The sequence below is a fragment of the Indicator indicator genome, chromosome 12 (assembly GCF_027791375.1).
Source record: "Indicator indicator isolate 239-I01 chromosome 12, UM_Iind_1.1, whole genome shotgun sequence".
Taxonomy (NCBI): Eukaryota; Metazoa; Chordata; class Aves; order Piciformes; family Indicatoridae; genus Indicator; species Indicator indicator.
The window spans coordinates 24,541,512-24,557,675 of NC_072021.1; the positions used below are offsets into that span (position 1 = coordinate 24,541,512).

Below are 16,164 nucleotides of genomic sequence, written 5' to 3' on the forward strand. Positions count from 1 at the left end.
ATCAGGGCATTTGGACCAGAGACTCCACTCCTGCATCCATCCTGATCAGTGAGCAATCTGTAGGAGAGCTGGTCTTGGTCAGTGAGCTGTGTGCAGGGCAGCAGGTCCTGGTCCTGGTCAGTGAGCTGTGTGCAGGGCAGCAGGTCCTGGTCTTGGTCAGTGAGCTGTGTGCAGGGTAGCAGGTCCTGGTCCTGGTCCTGGTCAGTGAGCTGTGTGCAGGGCAGCAGGTCCTGGTCCTGGTCAGTGAGCTGTGTGCAGGGCAGCAGGTCCTGGTCCTGGTCAGTGAGCTGTGTGCAGGGCAGCAGATCCTGGTCCTGGTCCTGGTCCTGGTCAGTGAGCTGTGTGCAGGGCAGCAGATCCTGGTCCTGGTCCTGGTCAGTGAGCTGTGTGCAGGGCAGCAGATCCTGGTCCTGGTCCTGGTCAGTGAGCTGTGTGCAGGGCAGCAGGTCCTGGTCCTGGTCCTGGTCCTGGTCAGTGAGCTGTGTGCAGGGCAACAGATCCTGGTCCTGGTCCTGGTCAGTGAGCTGTGTTCAGGGCAGCAGGTCCTGGTCCTGGTCAGTGAGCTGTGAGCAGGGCAGCAGGTCCTGGTCCTGGTCAGTGAGCTGTGTGCAGGGCAGCAGGTCCTGGTCCTGGTCAGTGAGCTGTGTGCAGGGCAGCAGGTCCTGGTCCTGGTCCTGGTCAGTGAGCTTTGTGCAGGGCAGCAGGTCCTGGTCCTGGTCCTGGTCAGTGAGCTGTGTGCAGGGCAGCAGGTCCTGGTCGTGGTCCTGGTCAGTGAGCTGTCTGCAGTGGCTTGTTGGCCCCAAGAGGTTCTGCATTCCTCAGGCCCCTCTCAGTGCCCAGGAAGCAGCAGCTGGGGAGCTGTGGTGTGGAGAGGACCTTGTCTTGGCTGGAATGTCCCCTGGCCAAGTGCTCTTGCATGTCTGAGCTGCATTCCTCAGGGCCTGAGGCTGGGGTTAAATGGTCGGAAATCCGCAGCCTGCGTTCCAGGGCAGCCTGCTGCCTGTGGGTCATCTCCTCCTGGCTCTGGTGTGTGTGGGGACACGTGGGGCTGTTCCTGTGTCCCCTCCTTGTCCTGGGTCTGCCTGGGGAATGTCTTCGCTTCCTGAGGCCCCTCTGCAAGCCCCAGCTCAGCTGAAGGCTGCTTGGACCGTCAGCTGTCTCTGGACTCTTGTGGTCTTCTTCCGGGCGCTGGTGGTTGTGTGCCTGTGGCCAGGAGCCAGTTTGGTGCCTGTGGCTGGAGCCGGTTTGGTGCCTGTGGTGAACTCTGGGAGGAGTGTGGAATGGGAGCTGCTGTGACCTGGGGTCAGTCCCTGGGGAGACCTCTCGTTTGGGATGGCAGCTGCGGTGTCCACTGTCTGTGGTCTTGTCCCACACTGCCCAGGGGGTCAGGCTGAGTATCCAGGTGCTAGCACCAGGTGCCCAGGGGTGGGGGTCTGCTTTGGTACTGCTGCCCTCCCCATGGCATCAGGGCTGCCCCGTGGGGGCCTCTCTGCTGGAGCTGCAAACTGCTGTTCTCCTCTCAGCAGTGATGATTACTTCTTTGTCCTCTGCAGCCCACCTGGACATGGTGATCCTGGGCAGCCTGCTCTGGGTGACCCTGCTGTGGCAGAGGGGTGGACTGGATGATCTCCAGAGGTCCCTTCCAGCCCCCACCATGCTGGCATTGGGTGACCACTGGCTCCCTTACCCTGACTGGATTTTGTGTGGAGTGATTCCTCTGGGACCTGGCTGTTGTGGGAGGGCACCAGGTGTGCACTGCTCCTCGGTGCAGGGAAAGGTGTGTCCTGGGTTCACTGCCAGGTGACGCAGCCTGGCTCTGCTGGAGGTGGCCTGGCTCCTGCTGCTGGCATCCTGCCCGAGCTGCCCTGCTGTGGAGGACAGGTCTGGCTGGTTCTGTGAATCACCTGTGAGGTGTTGGCTTTGAGCAGAGCGACTCGGAAGGACCGAGTGTAACCTCAGACCTGAGCAGCTCCCTAGTGCTCAGCTTTGCTGGCTTTGCTTCCAGCTTCTCCTGAGCCTCTCCCATGCAGCTGGTGTCCCCAGGGGCAGCCTCATGGGCACTGCTGCCAGAGGTCAGCTCTGCGTTGCAGGAGGACAAGAAGGAACGCCGGTGGTGGTCACTCTTCTCCTGCCTGTAGGTCTCCGGGGCCAACATGTGTTGTGTGTAGGGACCCTTGGCTGTGGAGCACAAAGCAGAGCCTCTGCTTGCTCCATGGGCAACTTCTAAGAGGCCAAGTCCAGGTCTACTCAGGGAGGTGTGAAGGGAATGTGGCTCAGAGGCCTGACCTGGTTTAGCTGAGAGCACCTCGAACTGCTCTGTCACTGGTGGTGGACACCTCCTGCCCATGGTGGCAGAGCCCTGGGCATTCGCTTTGCATGGGCATGACCATGGAGCTCTGCTGCATGCTGCTGGGAGCCCAGCCCTTGGTGGCATGGGAAACAAGCCCTCCTCCTGCTCCTGAATCACCAGGAGAGTTGTAATTATCTTCCTGCCTTTAATTAAATGTGTGCTGTCCTGCTGGAGGCAGTGGGACTCTGCCAGCAGGGTTTGACAGCTGGACCTGAAATTCTCTTGAGTGCCATGAGATGTAAGGAGGACCTGTCCTCATCAGGGGCACCTCCAGGGCTGGAAAGGTTAGCAGAGCCTCTGCTTTGCATCCCCTTAGCCTGTGTTGGAGCAGGAATGCAGCAGCTGTTGGTGCTCAGTCCTGGTCTGAGCACCCCTGGCTCTGGGCCCTTGTCTCAGAGACAGCCTGGTTTGATTTTTGGGCAGGAGGAGGAGGGGTCTGGGACCTATCGTTGCCCAGTAGAGCTTGGGAACATCTTGATGGTTCTGACTGCATAAACCAGAAGGTTTTGTGGGATTCCAGTTTGAAGACCACGGTCGAGGTTCAGACTCAGTTCCTGGTCTCCAGATGTGTAAATGGTCACCACCTTGTTTTGGAGACATTGGGCTGCATCTGAGAGCATCATAGCCCTGTGTGTGTGAGCTGGGTGTCCTGCTGCCCTTCAGCAGAGCTGCAGGTGTTTCTCCTTGAGAAATGCCTCATGTTGGAGGTGTTTCATTGAGGCCTGCTGAGAACTTGCTTGGTGGAGGGGAGGACTGTCCCTCCAGCCTGATGGTGCTTGACAGCTACTCTGTCCTGTCTGCTGTTTGCAGCAGGGTCCTGGCGTTGGGGCAGCCCTTGAGCTGTCTGCTGCACAAGAGCATGGTTCCTTCTCTGGAGAGACTGTTAGAGGACTCCTGCCTCTTTCTTGGCTGCTGTGGAGATGGTTCTCCTCCAGGTACAGCAGGAACATGAGGGCTGGCTGTCAGAGGAGAGCAGTGAGTTGATGCTGTGGCAAGGACCCCGATGTCCTGGTCCCCTTCCCCTGGGATTAGGCACATTGCCTTTGGAGGGACTGAAGCTTGAGGTGTGAGATGGGACAGATACCTCTGCTAGGATACATGGGATGGCTTCATCTATGTCTCAGTGCTGTGAGTTGGTGCAGGGGTCATGGAGAGCATCTCACTGGAGCATGAAGAGTGTCTCTGTACCTAAGCAAAGCCAGGTGAGGGGAGAGCTGGAGCTGAGCCTTGGGTAGGCCAGGAGATATTTGCTATATCTGCAAGGAAACAAAAGATTCAGAGGAGTCATGAAACCACCCTGGGGCTGACCTGGAGGTGAGGAGCAGTTGGTGTTGTCCAAGTGCCAGGCTGCAGCACCTTTCCCTGCTCACGTGGCTGGACTGTGTGGTTCTGCAGGTGGGATGGAGCTGTCGGACATGTGGGCTTGTCCTGCATCCCTCTGTGGATTGTAGATAGACACAAGGCTCTGGCCTCGTCTCAAGGACTCCGTGGCCATGGTGGGTGCAGGCACAGGAAGCTTGGTGGGCCTGGTCACTCTGTGTCCCTGACCCTGCTGCATGTCACCAGCCTGCTGGTGGTGTTCTGGGACCCGATCTGTTCCCTCCCTCCCAGCACAGCCATGGGCCAGCCTCACCAGGTCTCTTCTGAGGAGCACGGGGTGGCTGGGGACAGGAGGCTTCCTCAGGGGTGACTGGAGGCAGGTGGCTGGGGACAGGAGGCTTTCCCCCGGGTGGCTGGGGACAGGAGGCTTTCCCCCGGGTGGCTGGGGACAGGAGGCTTTCCCGGCTTGCCCTTGGGTTCTGTTGTTCGTGGGAAGGGGCACAGCCGAGGGTGGCTCAGTGGGGCTGTGCTGAGCCTTTCATCCATTGTCCCTTCTCCTCCTTTCATTTTCCACCTCTTGCTCTGCCTGAAAGAGCGAGCAGGGGTTGGAGGCTGGGCTCTGAGCGGAGAAAGGAAGCCTTTGGGGGTGGTGGCCACATTCCCAGCGTGGTTATCTGAGTGCTGTGGTTCTCCAGGCCAACCTCATAGCTCCAGGAGCTTCTTTCCTGTCCTGGGGCATTGCTGCAGCCCCACCAGCAGTGCTGGGAGCTTCTCAGAGGTGAGCATGGGTGGTTGGAGGCAGGACTCTGGAGGACGCTGTCTCGTTGGCACGCCGGAGGCACACAACTCAGCTGGAGGCACGCTGATTGCAGAGAGGAGGATGGAACCTCCTCCAGAGGTTTTCTGGGGCCTCTCACAGACAAGAGACTGGGCTTACAAGGGCCCTTTGTGGCTTGGCTGCATATGAACGTGCTGTGTGTGACCTTCCTGTGCCAGGTCCTTGTGCTGCTGCTCAGAGGGACCTCAGCAGGCTGGGAAAATTGGCCAGCGGAAGGCTGCTGTTGCCAGTTCTGCACCTGAAGAGGAACAACCTCATCCAGCAGGACAAGCAGGACACTGACTGCCCAGCAAGCAGCTTTGCTTGCTTTGCAGCTTGGGGGGCCTCAAGCTGACCAGCAGTTAGGAAGAGCATTGTCACAGAGGTCAAGGGAGGTGATTCTTCCACTCTGCTCTGGAGGAGCGTGTCCTGTGCAGGGAAGGCATGGACATAAATAAGGGACTCTGGGGCATCTGTGGTGTGGGGAGAGAAAGAGAGAGCTGGGAGTGTTCAGCCTGGGGGGAGTTCACTGTGTGTTTATTGACAGGGAGCAAAGAAGATGGAGCTGGACCCCTTTGCAGTGGTGTCTGAGGGCAGGACAGGAGATAACTGGCACAGAGTGACACAGAGGAAATTCTGGGTTTTCTTTTCCTGGAGGGGTGGTCCAACACTGGAACACGCTGCCCAGTGAGGTTGCAGAATGTCCATCCTTGGAGGTACTCAAAACCTGAGTGGACTCTGCTGTGGGTAACCTGCTCTAGCTGACCCTGCTTGGAGCAGAGGCTGGAGTAAACAATGTTGAGAGGTCCCTTCCAGCCTCAGCCATTCTGTGGTTCTGCTGGACCTGCCTCCATGATGCACGTTGCCTTTTTGAGTGCACTGCTGCATGTGGGACCCTGCAGCCCTGCCTTGCTCTCCTGCTGTACTCCTTTGGCTGGTACTGACTTCCTGCAGCTGGGAGCTCTGTGCTGGTCTCCACAGGCAGCGAGGTGCCTGGTGCTGAGAGAGGCTGGGGGTGAAGGCACTGGGGGCTGGCTCTACTCTCTTGCAGAACAGGAAGTTTTGGAGATGGACACTTGGAGTTCCTTATGTAAGGAATGAGGAGGGTGGACAGGGGACTGTCAGACTTCTCTCTGCTCAGGAGCTGGACATCTCCCCCTCTTAATTTTGGGCAGTGCCATGTCCAGTGTCACCCACCTGCACTGCTGGGGAGCAGCTGTGCCATGGTGAGGACATGAGGCCAGAAGCTCATCTCTGAACTGGGTGGGTGTTGCCTCTGCTTTTCCATGTGGAGCTCCTCACTGACCAGGGCTGGAGCTGTGGGAGGCTTGGACACGAGGTGCCTGCTTTGTGTACGCTGAACTCCATGGGCTTGTGTGCTTCTGTGTCTCACTGGGTGGGAGGCTCTGCAAGGTGGCTGCCGGACCTCCTTGTGTTGCCAGTAAGAAATGTGTCCTAGGTCACGGAGGGTGTGCAGCTCAGGACCTCAGCTGCCCAGGACCTCAGCTGCCCAGGTTCCTCAGCAGGAGTCAGGTGAACCTGCCACATGGAGCCCTACCAGTGTTTCTTGTTCTCATGGACTGGCTGTGCCTGGTGCTGCTATGCAGCACCTCAAATCAAACCAGCATGCTGCTGGGAGATGTTCCTTGGGTAGGACTGACCTACCTGCTGGAGATGAGTGCTCTAGGCTCAGGATATTTCCATCAGAAGCTGACGTTTCTGTCCCTTTGCAATGAAATTTTGGACCATCACAGCAGTGGTTTTGCTCTCTTAGTCTGACCTTTTTCTTCTATGAGGTGACTCCAGAGGTTCATTGGTAGCTTCACTGGGGCTTCATCCTTTCTCAGTTCTCCATGTATCATGGTGTGGATGTTGAAGTGGGGCTTCCAGAGCTGCTGAGCCATTGGTCATTGTTAAGACAGAAGCAAAATCATTCCAGTCTAGCTGTGGTTAGCTGGACCTAGCTGACTGGTGAGCATTGTGTCTTCAGTCAGGAGCAGAGCAGCTCAGGGTAGTCCATGGGCTTGCTGGAGTTTCTTGAAGCCCAGCCCACTGATGACAGGTAGCTGTGACTCGTGTATGTGTAGCTTCCAGGTGACTGGTGTGGTTTACTTTGAAAGCTTTGTCACAGTCAGGGGGCTCCTGAAGTTCTGCTGGTTGTGTTCCATTGTTTATGTTGGTTGCACACTTCAGGGTTTTACTGGAAGCAGCAGAAAGGGAGATTGGAGGCTTTTTGTTTGGTTATGCAAATGACCCTGTGAGCCTGTGGCAGGTGCTGCTGTTGGCAGTGCTCTCTGTGCCTTGTTGATAGCCACTTCCTCTCTGCTCTCCTCATGGGATGTGGTGCTCAAGGTGCTCAACTTTTGTCCTTGGGTTCAGCTTCTCACAGGGTCTCACCCACAGCAGGTTGCTCAGGATCCTGATGTCCAGGTGGCTTTGGAAGCTCTCCAGAGAAGGAGTCTCCACAACCTCTCTGGACAGTTTGCTTCAGGGCACTGAACCCTCCAATCCAAGAGGTTGCTCCTGATGGAACCTCCTGGGTTCCAGTTTGTGCTCCTTGTCCTGTTACTGGGCACCACTGGGAAGAGTCTGGCCCCATCCCCTTGCCGTTGCCTTTAGCTCTTGCTGAGCATTGATCAGATCCCCTCTCAGGCTGCTCTTCTCCAGCCTAAACAGCCCCAGGGCTCTCAGCCTTTCCTCCCAACAGAGATGCTCCAGGCCCCTCAGCAGCTCTCCAGCTTCCACTGGACTCTCTCCAGTAGTTCCCAGTCTCTCTTGACCTGGGGAGCCCAGAACTGGACTCCAGCTGTGGCCTCACTGAAGCAGAGTGGATGGGGAGAAGAACCTCCCTCAGCCTCCTGGCCACACTCTTCTTCATGCACTGAAATGTTTCATCTTAATAGAGCCTTTCATTGCAGTGCTGAATTGGTGTCTTCTCTCCTGCCAGCTGTGTGAAGCTGGGTCAGTGTTGATTAGAGAAAGGGATAATTGCTGATCTCCACAGGGGCAGGCCTGGAGCTTCCACTCTCATTTCCAGCAACATTTTGGAAATGACTTTGTTCTCTGTTTCCAGTGCCACAAATGAGTCCCTGGTGCAGGCTGTTTGGCCTCATGAGCTGAAGTGCCCAGAGCTGAGAGTGAAGGGCTGGGTGTGGTGTTTGCAGCCCCTCAGGTCTTGGTGATGTCCTGTTCCTGTGCTCTACAGATTCGCAGCATGCAGCAGCCTGATCCAGTGTTTCACCACTCTCATTGTGCAGAGCTTCTGCCTTGTGTCCAACCTAAACCTATCCTGCTCCTGTTTCAAACCACTGCCCTTCATCCTATCATCACAAGCCCTTCTAAAGAGTCCTTCCCCAGCCCTCCCACAGCTCCCCTTCAGATAGTGAAATGCAGCTATAAGGTCTCTCTGGAGCCTTCTCTTCTGCAGGCTGAACAGCCCCAATTCTTTGGGCCTGGCTTTGTAGCAGAGATGTTCCAGCCCCCTGGTCATCTTGGTGTCCCTCCTCTGGAACCATTCCCTCAGGTCCATGTCTCTCTTGTGCTGAGGGGCCCAGAGCTGGACTCAGTACTCCAGGTGAGGTCTCACCAGAGAGAGCAAAGTGTCAGAATCACCTCTCTCAACCCACTGGCCATGCTGCTTTTGATGCAGCCCAGGATGGGATTTGCCTTCTGAGCAGCAAGTGCACATTACTGGCTCATGTCCAGCTTCTCATCCACCAGCAGCCCCAAGTCCATCATATTGATTCCAGTCCCAGTAGAGGTGAGAGCAAACTTCCCCTGCTTGCTGGCGTTTGAGAAGAGCTTTGCCAGCAGGAGCTGAGCTTTGGGTGCTCACACAACGAACGCTCCCAGCTCTGATCCAGCTGTGTCCTGGGCTGATCCCCAGCACCAGTGGGAGGGAATTCTGCCCCTCTGCTCCATGCTGCTGAGAGCCCACCTGCAGTGCTGGGGCCAGCTCTGGAGTCCTCAGCACAGGAGAGACATGGACCTGTTGGAGCAGGGCCAGGGGAAGCCACAGCAGGTGGTGATGGTTTGATTTTGGTGGCCTTCCTAGGACAGTCAAACTGCCTTGTAGGCAAAGCTCCAGCTGATGTTCAGGGCAACCTGGTGGTTGCCCCACAGACAGATAATTCATCTCTGTTGTGTCACTGACCACTTTCCATGCACACTGCAGTGCAACCTGCAGCAGGAATTGTCCTAGTTTGTTATAACTTGATTTTTTTTAAAGAAGGGTCAGCACCTCTCCTGTGAGACCCTGCAGGCAGCAGTGCTGGAGGTCTGGCTGTAGATGTTCTGTTCCCGTTGTTGTTTCCCAGCCTGCAGCCTCCAGCAGGTCAGCACAATGTCTTGCCTGGAATTTCCTTGCATTCTAAAATTAGGAGAAGGATCTAGGAAACAATAGCAGATCAAGTCTCCCAACCTCCTGCTCTGGCCTGAACCTTTGTTGTCTTTTAGACTTTCACCTACTTCCCTTCTTGTTAAACTGATCAGCCTTAGATAAACTGAACCCAAAGGATTGAAGTTGTGCAGTGTCAAGAGGACTTTTTCTCCTTCCTTCCTTCTCTCTCTCTCCCTCCTCCTTCCTTCCTTCTCTCTCTCTCCCTCCTCCTTCCTTCCTTCTCTCTCTCTCCCTCCTCCTTCCTTCCTTCTCTCTCTCTCCCTCCTCCTTCCTTCCTTCTCTCTCTCTCCCTCCTCCTTCCTTCCTTCTCTCTCTCTCCCTCCTCCTTCCTTCCTTCTCTCTCTCTCCCTCCTCCTTCCTTCCTTCTCTCTCTCTCCCTCCTCCTTCCTTCCTTCTCTCTCTCTCCCTCCTCCTTCCTTCCTTCTCTCTCTCTCCCTCCTTCTTCCTTCCTTCTCTCTCTCTCCCTCCTCCTTCCTTCCTTCTCTCTCTCTCTCCCTCTTCCTTGCTTCCTTCTCTCTCTCTCCCTCTTCCTTGCTTCCTTCTCTCTCTCTCCCTCCTCCTTCCTTCCTTCTCTCTCTCTCCCTCCTCCTTCCTTCCTTCTCTCTCTCTCCCTCCTCCTTCCTTCCTTCCTTCTCTCTCTCCCTCCTCCTTCCTTCCTTCTCTCTCTCTCCCTCCTTCTTCCTTCCTTCTCCCTCTCTCCCTCCTCCTTCCTTCCTTCCTTCTCTCTCTCCCTCCTCATTCCTTCTCTCTCTCCCTCCTCCTTCCTTCCTTCTCCCTCTCTCCCTCCTCCTTCCTTCCTTCCTTCTCTCTCCCTCCTCCTTCCTTCCTTCCTTCTCTCTCCCTCCTCCTTCCTTCCTTCCTTCCTTCCTTCTCTCTCCCTCCTCCTTCCTTCCTTCCTTCTCTCTCCCTCCTCCTTCCTTCCTTCCTTCTCTCTCCCTCCTCCTTCCTTCCTTCCTTCTCCCTCCTCCTTCCTTCCTTCCTTCTCTCTCTCCCTCCTCCTTCCTTCCTTCTCCCTCTCTCCCTCCTCCTTCCTTCCTTCTCCCTCTCTCCCTCCTCCTTCCTTCCTTCCTTCTCTCTCCCTCCTCCTTCCTTCCTTCCTTCCTTCCTTCTCTCTCCCTCCTCCTTCCTTCCTTCCTTCCTTCCTTCTCTCTCCCTCCTCCTTCCTTCCTTCCTTCTCTCTCCCTCCTCCTTCCTTCCTTCCTTCTCTCTCCCTCCTCCTTCCTTCCTTCCTTCTCTCTCCCTCCTCCTTCCTTCCTTCTCTCTCCCTCCTCCTTCCTTCCTTCCTTCTCCCTCCTCCTTCCTTCCTTCTCTCTCCCTCCTCCTTCCTTCCTTCCTTCTCTCTCCCTCCTCCTTCCTTCCTTCCTTCTCTCTCCCTCCTCCTTCCTTCCTTCCTTCTCTCTCCCTCCTCCTTCCTTCCTTCCTTCTCTCTCCCTCCTCCTTCCTTCCTCCCTTCTCTCTCCCTCCTCCTTCCTTCCTTCCTCCCTTCTCTCTCCCTCCTCCTTCCTTCCTTCCTCCCTTCTCTCTCCCTCCTCCTTCCTTCCTTCCTCCCTTCTCTCTCCCTCCTCCTTCCTTCCTTCCTCCCTTCTCTCTCCCTCCTCCTTCCTTCCTTCCTTCCTTCTCTCTCCCTCCTCCTTCCTTCCTTCCTTCCTTCTCTCTCCCTCCTCCTTCCTTCCTTCCTTCCTTCTCTCTCTCCCTCCTCCTTCCTTCCTTCCTTCCTTCTCTCTCTCCCTCCTCCTTCCTTCCTTCCTTCCTTCTCTCTCTCCCTCCTCCTTCCTTCCTTCCTTCTCTCTCTCCCTCCTCCTTCCTTCCTTCCTTCCTTCCTTCTCTCTCTCCCTCCTCCTTCCTTCCTTCCTTCCTTCCTTCTCTCTCTCCCTCCTCCTTCCTTCCTTCCTTCCTTCCTTCTCTCTCTCCCTCCTCCTTCCTTCCTTCCTTCCTTCCTTCTCTCTCTCCCTCCTCCTTCCTTCCTTCCTTCCTTCCTTCTCTCTCTCCCTCCTCCTTCCTTCCTTCCTTCCTTCCTTCCTTCCTTCCTTCTCTCTCTCCCTCCTCCTTCCTTCCTTCCTTCTCTCTCTCCCTCCTCCTTCCTTCCTTCCTTCCTTCTCTCTCTCCCTCCTCCTTCCTTCCTTCCTTCCTTCTCTCTCCCTCCTCCTTCCTTCCTTCCTTCTCTCTCTCCCTCCTCCTTCCTTCCTTCCTTCTCTCTCTCCCTCCTCCTTCCTTCCTTCCTTCTCTCTCTCTCCCTCCTCCTTCCTTCCTTCCTTCCTTCTCTCTCTCTCCCTCCTCCTTCCTTCCTTCCTTCCTTCTCTCTCTCCCTCCTCCTTCCCTCCTTCCTCCCTTCTCTCTCTCCATCCTCATTCCTTCCTTCCTTCTCTCTCTCCCTCCTCCTTCCTTCCTTCCTTCTCTCTCTCCCTCCTCCTTCCTTCCTTCCTTCTCTCTCTCCCTCCTCCTTCCTTCCTTCCTTCCTTCCTTCTCTCTCTCCCTCCTCCTTCCTTCCTTCCTTCCTTCCTTCTCTCTCTCCCTCCTCCTTCCTTCCTTCCTTCCTTCCTTCTCTCTCTCCCTCCTCCTTCCTTCCTTCCTTCCTTCCTTCTCTCTCTCCCTCCTCCTTCCTTCCTTCCTTCCTTCCTTCCTTCTCTCTCTCCCTCCTCCTTCCTTCCTTCCTTCCTTCCTTCCTTCTCTCTCTCCCTCCTCCTTCCTTCCTTCCTTCCTTCTCTCTCTCCCTCCTCCTTCCTTCCTTCCTTCCTTCTCTCTCTCCCTCCTCCTTCCTTCCTTCCTTCCTTCTCTCTCTCCCTCCTCCTTCCTTCCTTCCTTCCTTCTCTCTCTCCCTCCTCCTTCCTTCCTTCCTTCCTTCCTTCTCTCTCTCCCTCCTCCTTCCTTCCTTCCTTCCTTCCTTCTCTCTCTCCCTCCTCCTTCCTTCCTTCCTTCCTTCCTTCTCTCTCTCCCTCCTCCTTCCTTCCTTCCTTCCTTCCTTCTCTCTCTCCCTCCTCCTTCCTTCCTTCCTTCCTTCCTTCTCTCTCTCCCTCCTCCTTCCTTCCTTCCTTCCTTCCTTCTCTCTCTCCCTCCTCCTTCCTTCCTTCCTTCCTTCCTTCTCTCTCTCCCTCCTCCTTCCCTCCTGCCGTCATTCCTTCTCTCTCTCACTCCTCCTTCCTTCCGTCCTTCTCTCTATCAGTCCTCCTTCCTTACTTCGTTCAGTCTCTCTCTCCCTCCTCCTTCCTTCCTTCCTTCTCTCTCTCCCTCCTCCTTCCTTCCTTCCTTCTCTCTCTCTCCTCCTCCTTCCTTCCTTCCTTCCTTCCTTCTCTCTCTCCCTCCTCCTTCCTTCCTTCCTTCTCTCTCTCCCTCCTCCTTCCTTCCTTCCTTCTCTCTCTCTCCCTCCTCCTTCCTTCCTTCCTTCTCTCTCTCCCTCCTCCTTCCTTCCTTCCTTCCTTCTCTCTCTCTCCCTCCTCCTTCCTTCCTTCCTTCCTTCTCTCTCTCTCCCTCCTCCTTCCTTCCTTCCTTCCTTCTCTCTCTCTCCCTCCTCCTTCCTTCCTTCCTTCCTTCTCTCTCTCTCCCTCCTCCTTCCTTCCTTCCTTCCTTCTCTCTCTCTCCCTCCTCCTTCCTTCCTTCCTTCCTTCCTTCTCTCTCCCTCCTCCTTCCTTCCTTCCTTCTCTCTCTCTCCCTCCTCCTTCCTTCCTTCCTTCCTTCCTTCTCTCTCCCTCCTCCTTCCTTCCTTCCTTCCTTCCTCTCTCTCCCTCCTCCTTCCTTCCTTCCTTCCTTCCTTCTCTCTCCCTCCTCCTTCCTTCCTTCCTTCCTTCCTTCTCTCTCCCTCCTCCTTCCCTTTCTCTCCTCTCTCCCTCTCTCTTGCTGAGGTCTCCTTTGGTGCTTCAGACATCAGGAGCATGGATTTCATGTCACAGCTGTTCATCCTGGAGCGCTGCTCTGTTAGCATGGGCAGTGACATGGAAGGACCACTTCAGCCTGGCAGAGTCTCTGCTGGCTTTTGCTGTCCTTCAAACATTCCCTGCACCCAGCAAAGCTTCCTGACTGAGGCATCTCTCAGAGATGGCAGAGAAACCTCTCTGGGTGTATGATTTGCGCTGCTGTGAGTGACAGTTGTGGGTGTCCCACTGCCCCACCCCCCCCAGCTATGCTCCTGTAAGGGGAGGTCTGTTTTGGCAGCCTGGAATACTTGGAGAGGCAACTGAGAAAGCAGGCTCAAACCTCCAGTCCTGGTTGGATCCTCCTCAGTGTGAACAGCCCTGGCTCTCTGGGGGTGCTTCCTGCTCTGTAAGCTGGGACTGCATGTTCAGATGCTTGCTGTGACCCCCTCACTGGTGTGGGACAGGCAGGATGGTTGCATGGATTGGAAGTGGCTTCTGCCTGTCCCTTCGTGGGCCTGAACTTCATCAGTACTGACTTTTGCATCCCAGTTTGAGTTTGCTAAGACTTGGCCAAGACTCGTGGATGGTTAGAGGAGTCCTAGAGGCCTTGTCTGTGCTGTGCACAAACTCCTTGTCAGAGACAGCTGGGTGTGCCCAGCAGCCTGTCTCTGCCTTTATCTGCTGGTGGGTCCTGCTCCAAGCTGCAGGTTTTCTACAGTGCCCAGTGTTGGTTGGATGCCATTCCCAGGTGCTCTGAAACATTCCATGGCTCTGGGTCCCATCCTGCCCAGTGTCCCCTGTCCCAGGGGGTCAGAAGCAGCTGCAGGATTTGCTCAGTGGATGATTGCAGTGGTGGTGGTCAGTAGGCTTCTGAGATGCTGCTGGGGTCTAGAAAGTAGGAGTGATGATAGAAGTGACTTCTGAGAAGGGTCAGGTGTGAAGAAGTTGAGTGCTGCTGGGCTGGGACAGCTCTGGAGGTCCCTCCAGCCAACGTTTTGATGACTGTGGGGATTTTAGAAAGGACAAATAGCACAAACTAATTCCCTCTTGGTGCTGGGGCTTGTTACTGGTGTCCTGGGAAGGGTCTTCCAGGTGTGAGGACCTCACTGGTGTCCTGTCAAAGCCAATTCTACAGCAGATGTGTGTGGTAGCAGGGGCAGGCCTTCAGCATGGAGGTGCCCTCATTTCTCCTTTGTTGGCTTCTCTGGGCCAGACTCGTAGACACTGTGATGTCTGCTGGAGAGCTGCTTTGTAGTCACCTCCTCATGGAGCTTGTCTCTGAATGCCTGTGGTGAACTTACCTTGGGAAGCAAGGAGCATCCATTCTGTGCCCTACCAGGGAGGGAGAGGAGCAGTGGGATGACAGAGGTGGTAAAGGAATCCTCAAGCTAAACCCATTAAATGCTTTTCTCCTTTCACCCCCACTGACCTTAATCAGGGTTCTCATCTGTGCAGGAACTGCAGGGTGAGGCCCTCAGCAGGGCAGAGGTGGTGAGGGAAGGCAGTTGTCTGTGTGGCTGGAGCTGAGCTTTGCCCTGAGGTGAGGAGATGAGTTTCCCCCAGAGCTGACTGAGTTTTGCTCTCCTGTCGTAGCCTTTCTTCAGGCTCCTGAACCTGCGCAGGCTGGGTCTGAGTGACAATGAAATCCAGAGGCTGCCCCCCGAGGTTGCCAACTTCATGCAGCTGGTGGAGCTGGACATCTCCCGTAATGGTAAGGCCAAAGCCAGCCCTGCACTGCTCTGGGCACCCCTGTCCTGCAGGGAGTCCTGCGGTCACCTCTTGTCCAGACCCAGGGCAATATGGTGGCTTTACTTTGCAAGGCTGCCACCAGTCCCTGCTGTCCCATTTTCCACCTTCTAGGCTCTTCTCAAGCCTCTTTTTTTTTTTTTTCTTCCATGTATTTTTTTCCAGACATTCCAGAAATTCCTGAAAGCATCAAATTCTGCAAGTCCCTGGAGATCGCAGACTTCAGTGGGAATCCTCTCTCCAGGTAGGAGACCCTTTTATCCAGCTGAAAGCAAAGTTCCTCCTTCTCCCTAGCTTTCTCTGGTCTTCATCTTGGAATCGTCTTCTCCTGAAGTCCAGGCCTAGAATCATGCAGGTGTCTGCTCTCCAGGCAGGTGGAGCACTCAGCCTAGGGAAGAGCTGGTGTGTGCTCCCTCTTGGGGGGACTTGTGGTGATGACTTTTAGTCATATGGGTGCCAGTGGTGTGAGTGGTGAGGACTTCAGTCCTCCTGGGAGAAGCTTGTTTCCTGCTCCCAACCTCATCCCCCGGTGCACAAACTAGAAGGGATTTGGGCTTGTTCTACTACAGAGGAGCAGAGAGAGGCCCTCCTGCTGTCCTCTGCTTGCTGCTGGCCTTTCTGCTCTCCCATCTTAGGGTGGCTGCCCTTTGAGCTCTGTTGGGTTGGCTTCCCTGCTACCTCAGTGCCCAGAGCTGTGCCTTGTTGTTTAGTCTCCTCTCTCTGCATCTCTAAATTCACAGTGTTTTGGGGAGGTGGCTCCTTTGCTTTGGTGGACCAGGACTTCAGGCACTGGTGTCTTGAGGTCTTGTCTGCAGGATCCCTGTAGGTGCCAGTCTGGTTCCTGCCCTTTGTGTTCCTAGGCAAGCTCTGCCCAAGCCACCCTTTAACCAGCTTCCACTCTCTGCTTCCCTCTTGTGGTGCCAGAGCCAGAGAGTTGGAGTCAGTTGGGTTGGAAGAGGCCTTTAAGGCCCTCAAGTCCAACTCTTAACCCAGCATTGCCAGGGCACCACCAAACCATAGCCCTCAGCACTACATCTCCATGGCTTTCAAACCCCTCCAGGGATGGACACTCCACCACTGCCCTGGGCAGCCTGGGCCAGGACTGAACAACTCTCAAGGGGCAGAAATTGTTTTTCATGTCCAACCTAAATCTCCCCTGGGGCTTCTTGGGGCTGATTCCTCTTGTGCTATCAGCAAAGCTCTCGATCAGTGAGATACCCTGTCCCCCAGGAGTGACCAGACCAGCATTCCTACACCAGCAGTGACCTGTCAGAGTCTTCTCGTGGCCCAGGGCTGTGAGATGTGTCATGAGCAGTGGGACAGGGGAGCTCCAGGAACAGCAAAGGATTTCTCCTCTTTTTCATGGGTTATGTTGTACGTTGGAGCTGTTCTGATGCTACCCCTTGGTCCTGGGGAATGCTGCAGTGTCATCTGCAGAAACACCCAGAGATGAGCATTTGGATGACTCTGTAGTCCTCCCTGCTTCCAAGTTTGAAGGATCCTGTGGGCATCATCTAGTCTGGGATTCATTCCTGGGTGCTGCAGAGGACAGCCTGGACTTGCAGTGGTGCAAGGGAGCGTTGGCATCTTGGAAATGGGCATCTCCTGGGCCAGGAGCTGAGGGCTTGGTTGGTTCCTGCTCTTCTCCTTTTCTCACCTGGGCACTGATCGTGACAAGAGTGGC

General features: G+C 55.5%; 1 protein-coding gene across 2 annotated transcripts in view; it reads left to right on the forward strand.

Moving 5' to 3' along the window:
- SCRIB (scribble planar cell polarity protein) overlaps nucleotides 1-16,164 on the forward strand; it is a 90,406-nt gene that overhangs the window by 7,329 nt on the left and 66,913 nt on the right. For both annotated transcript variants that reach the window (XM_054385622.1, XM_054385621.1), the window contains exons 2-3: nucleotides 14,328-14,445; nucleotides 14,646-14,724. In XM_054385622.1, the coding sequence (XP_054241597.1) occupies nucleotides 14,328-14,445; nucleotides 14,646-14,724 (197 nt within the window). The remainder of the gene's footprint in view (nucleotides 1-14,327; nucleotides 14,446-14,645; nucleotides 14,725-16,164) is intronic.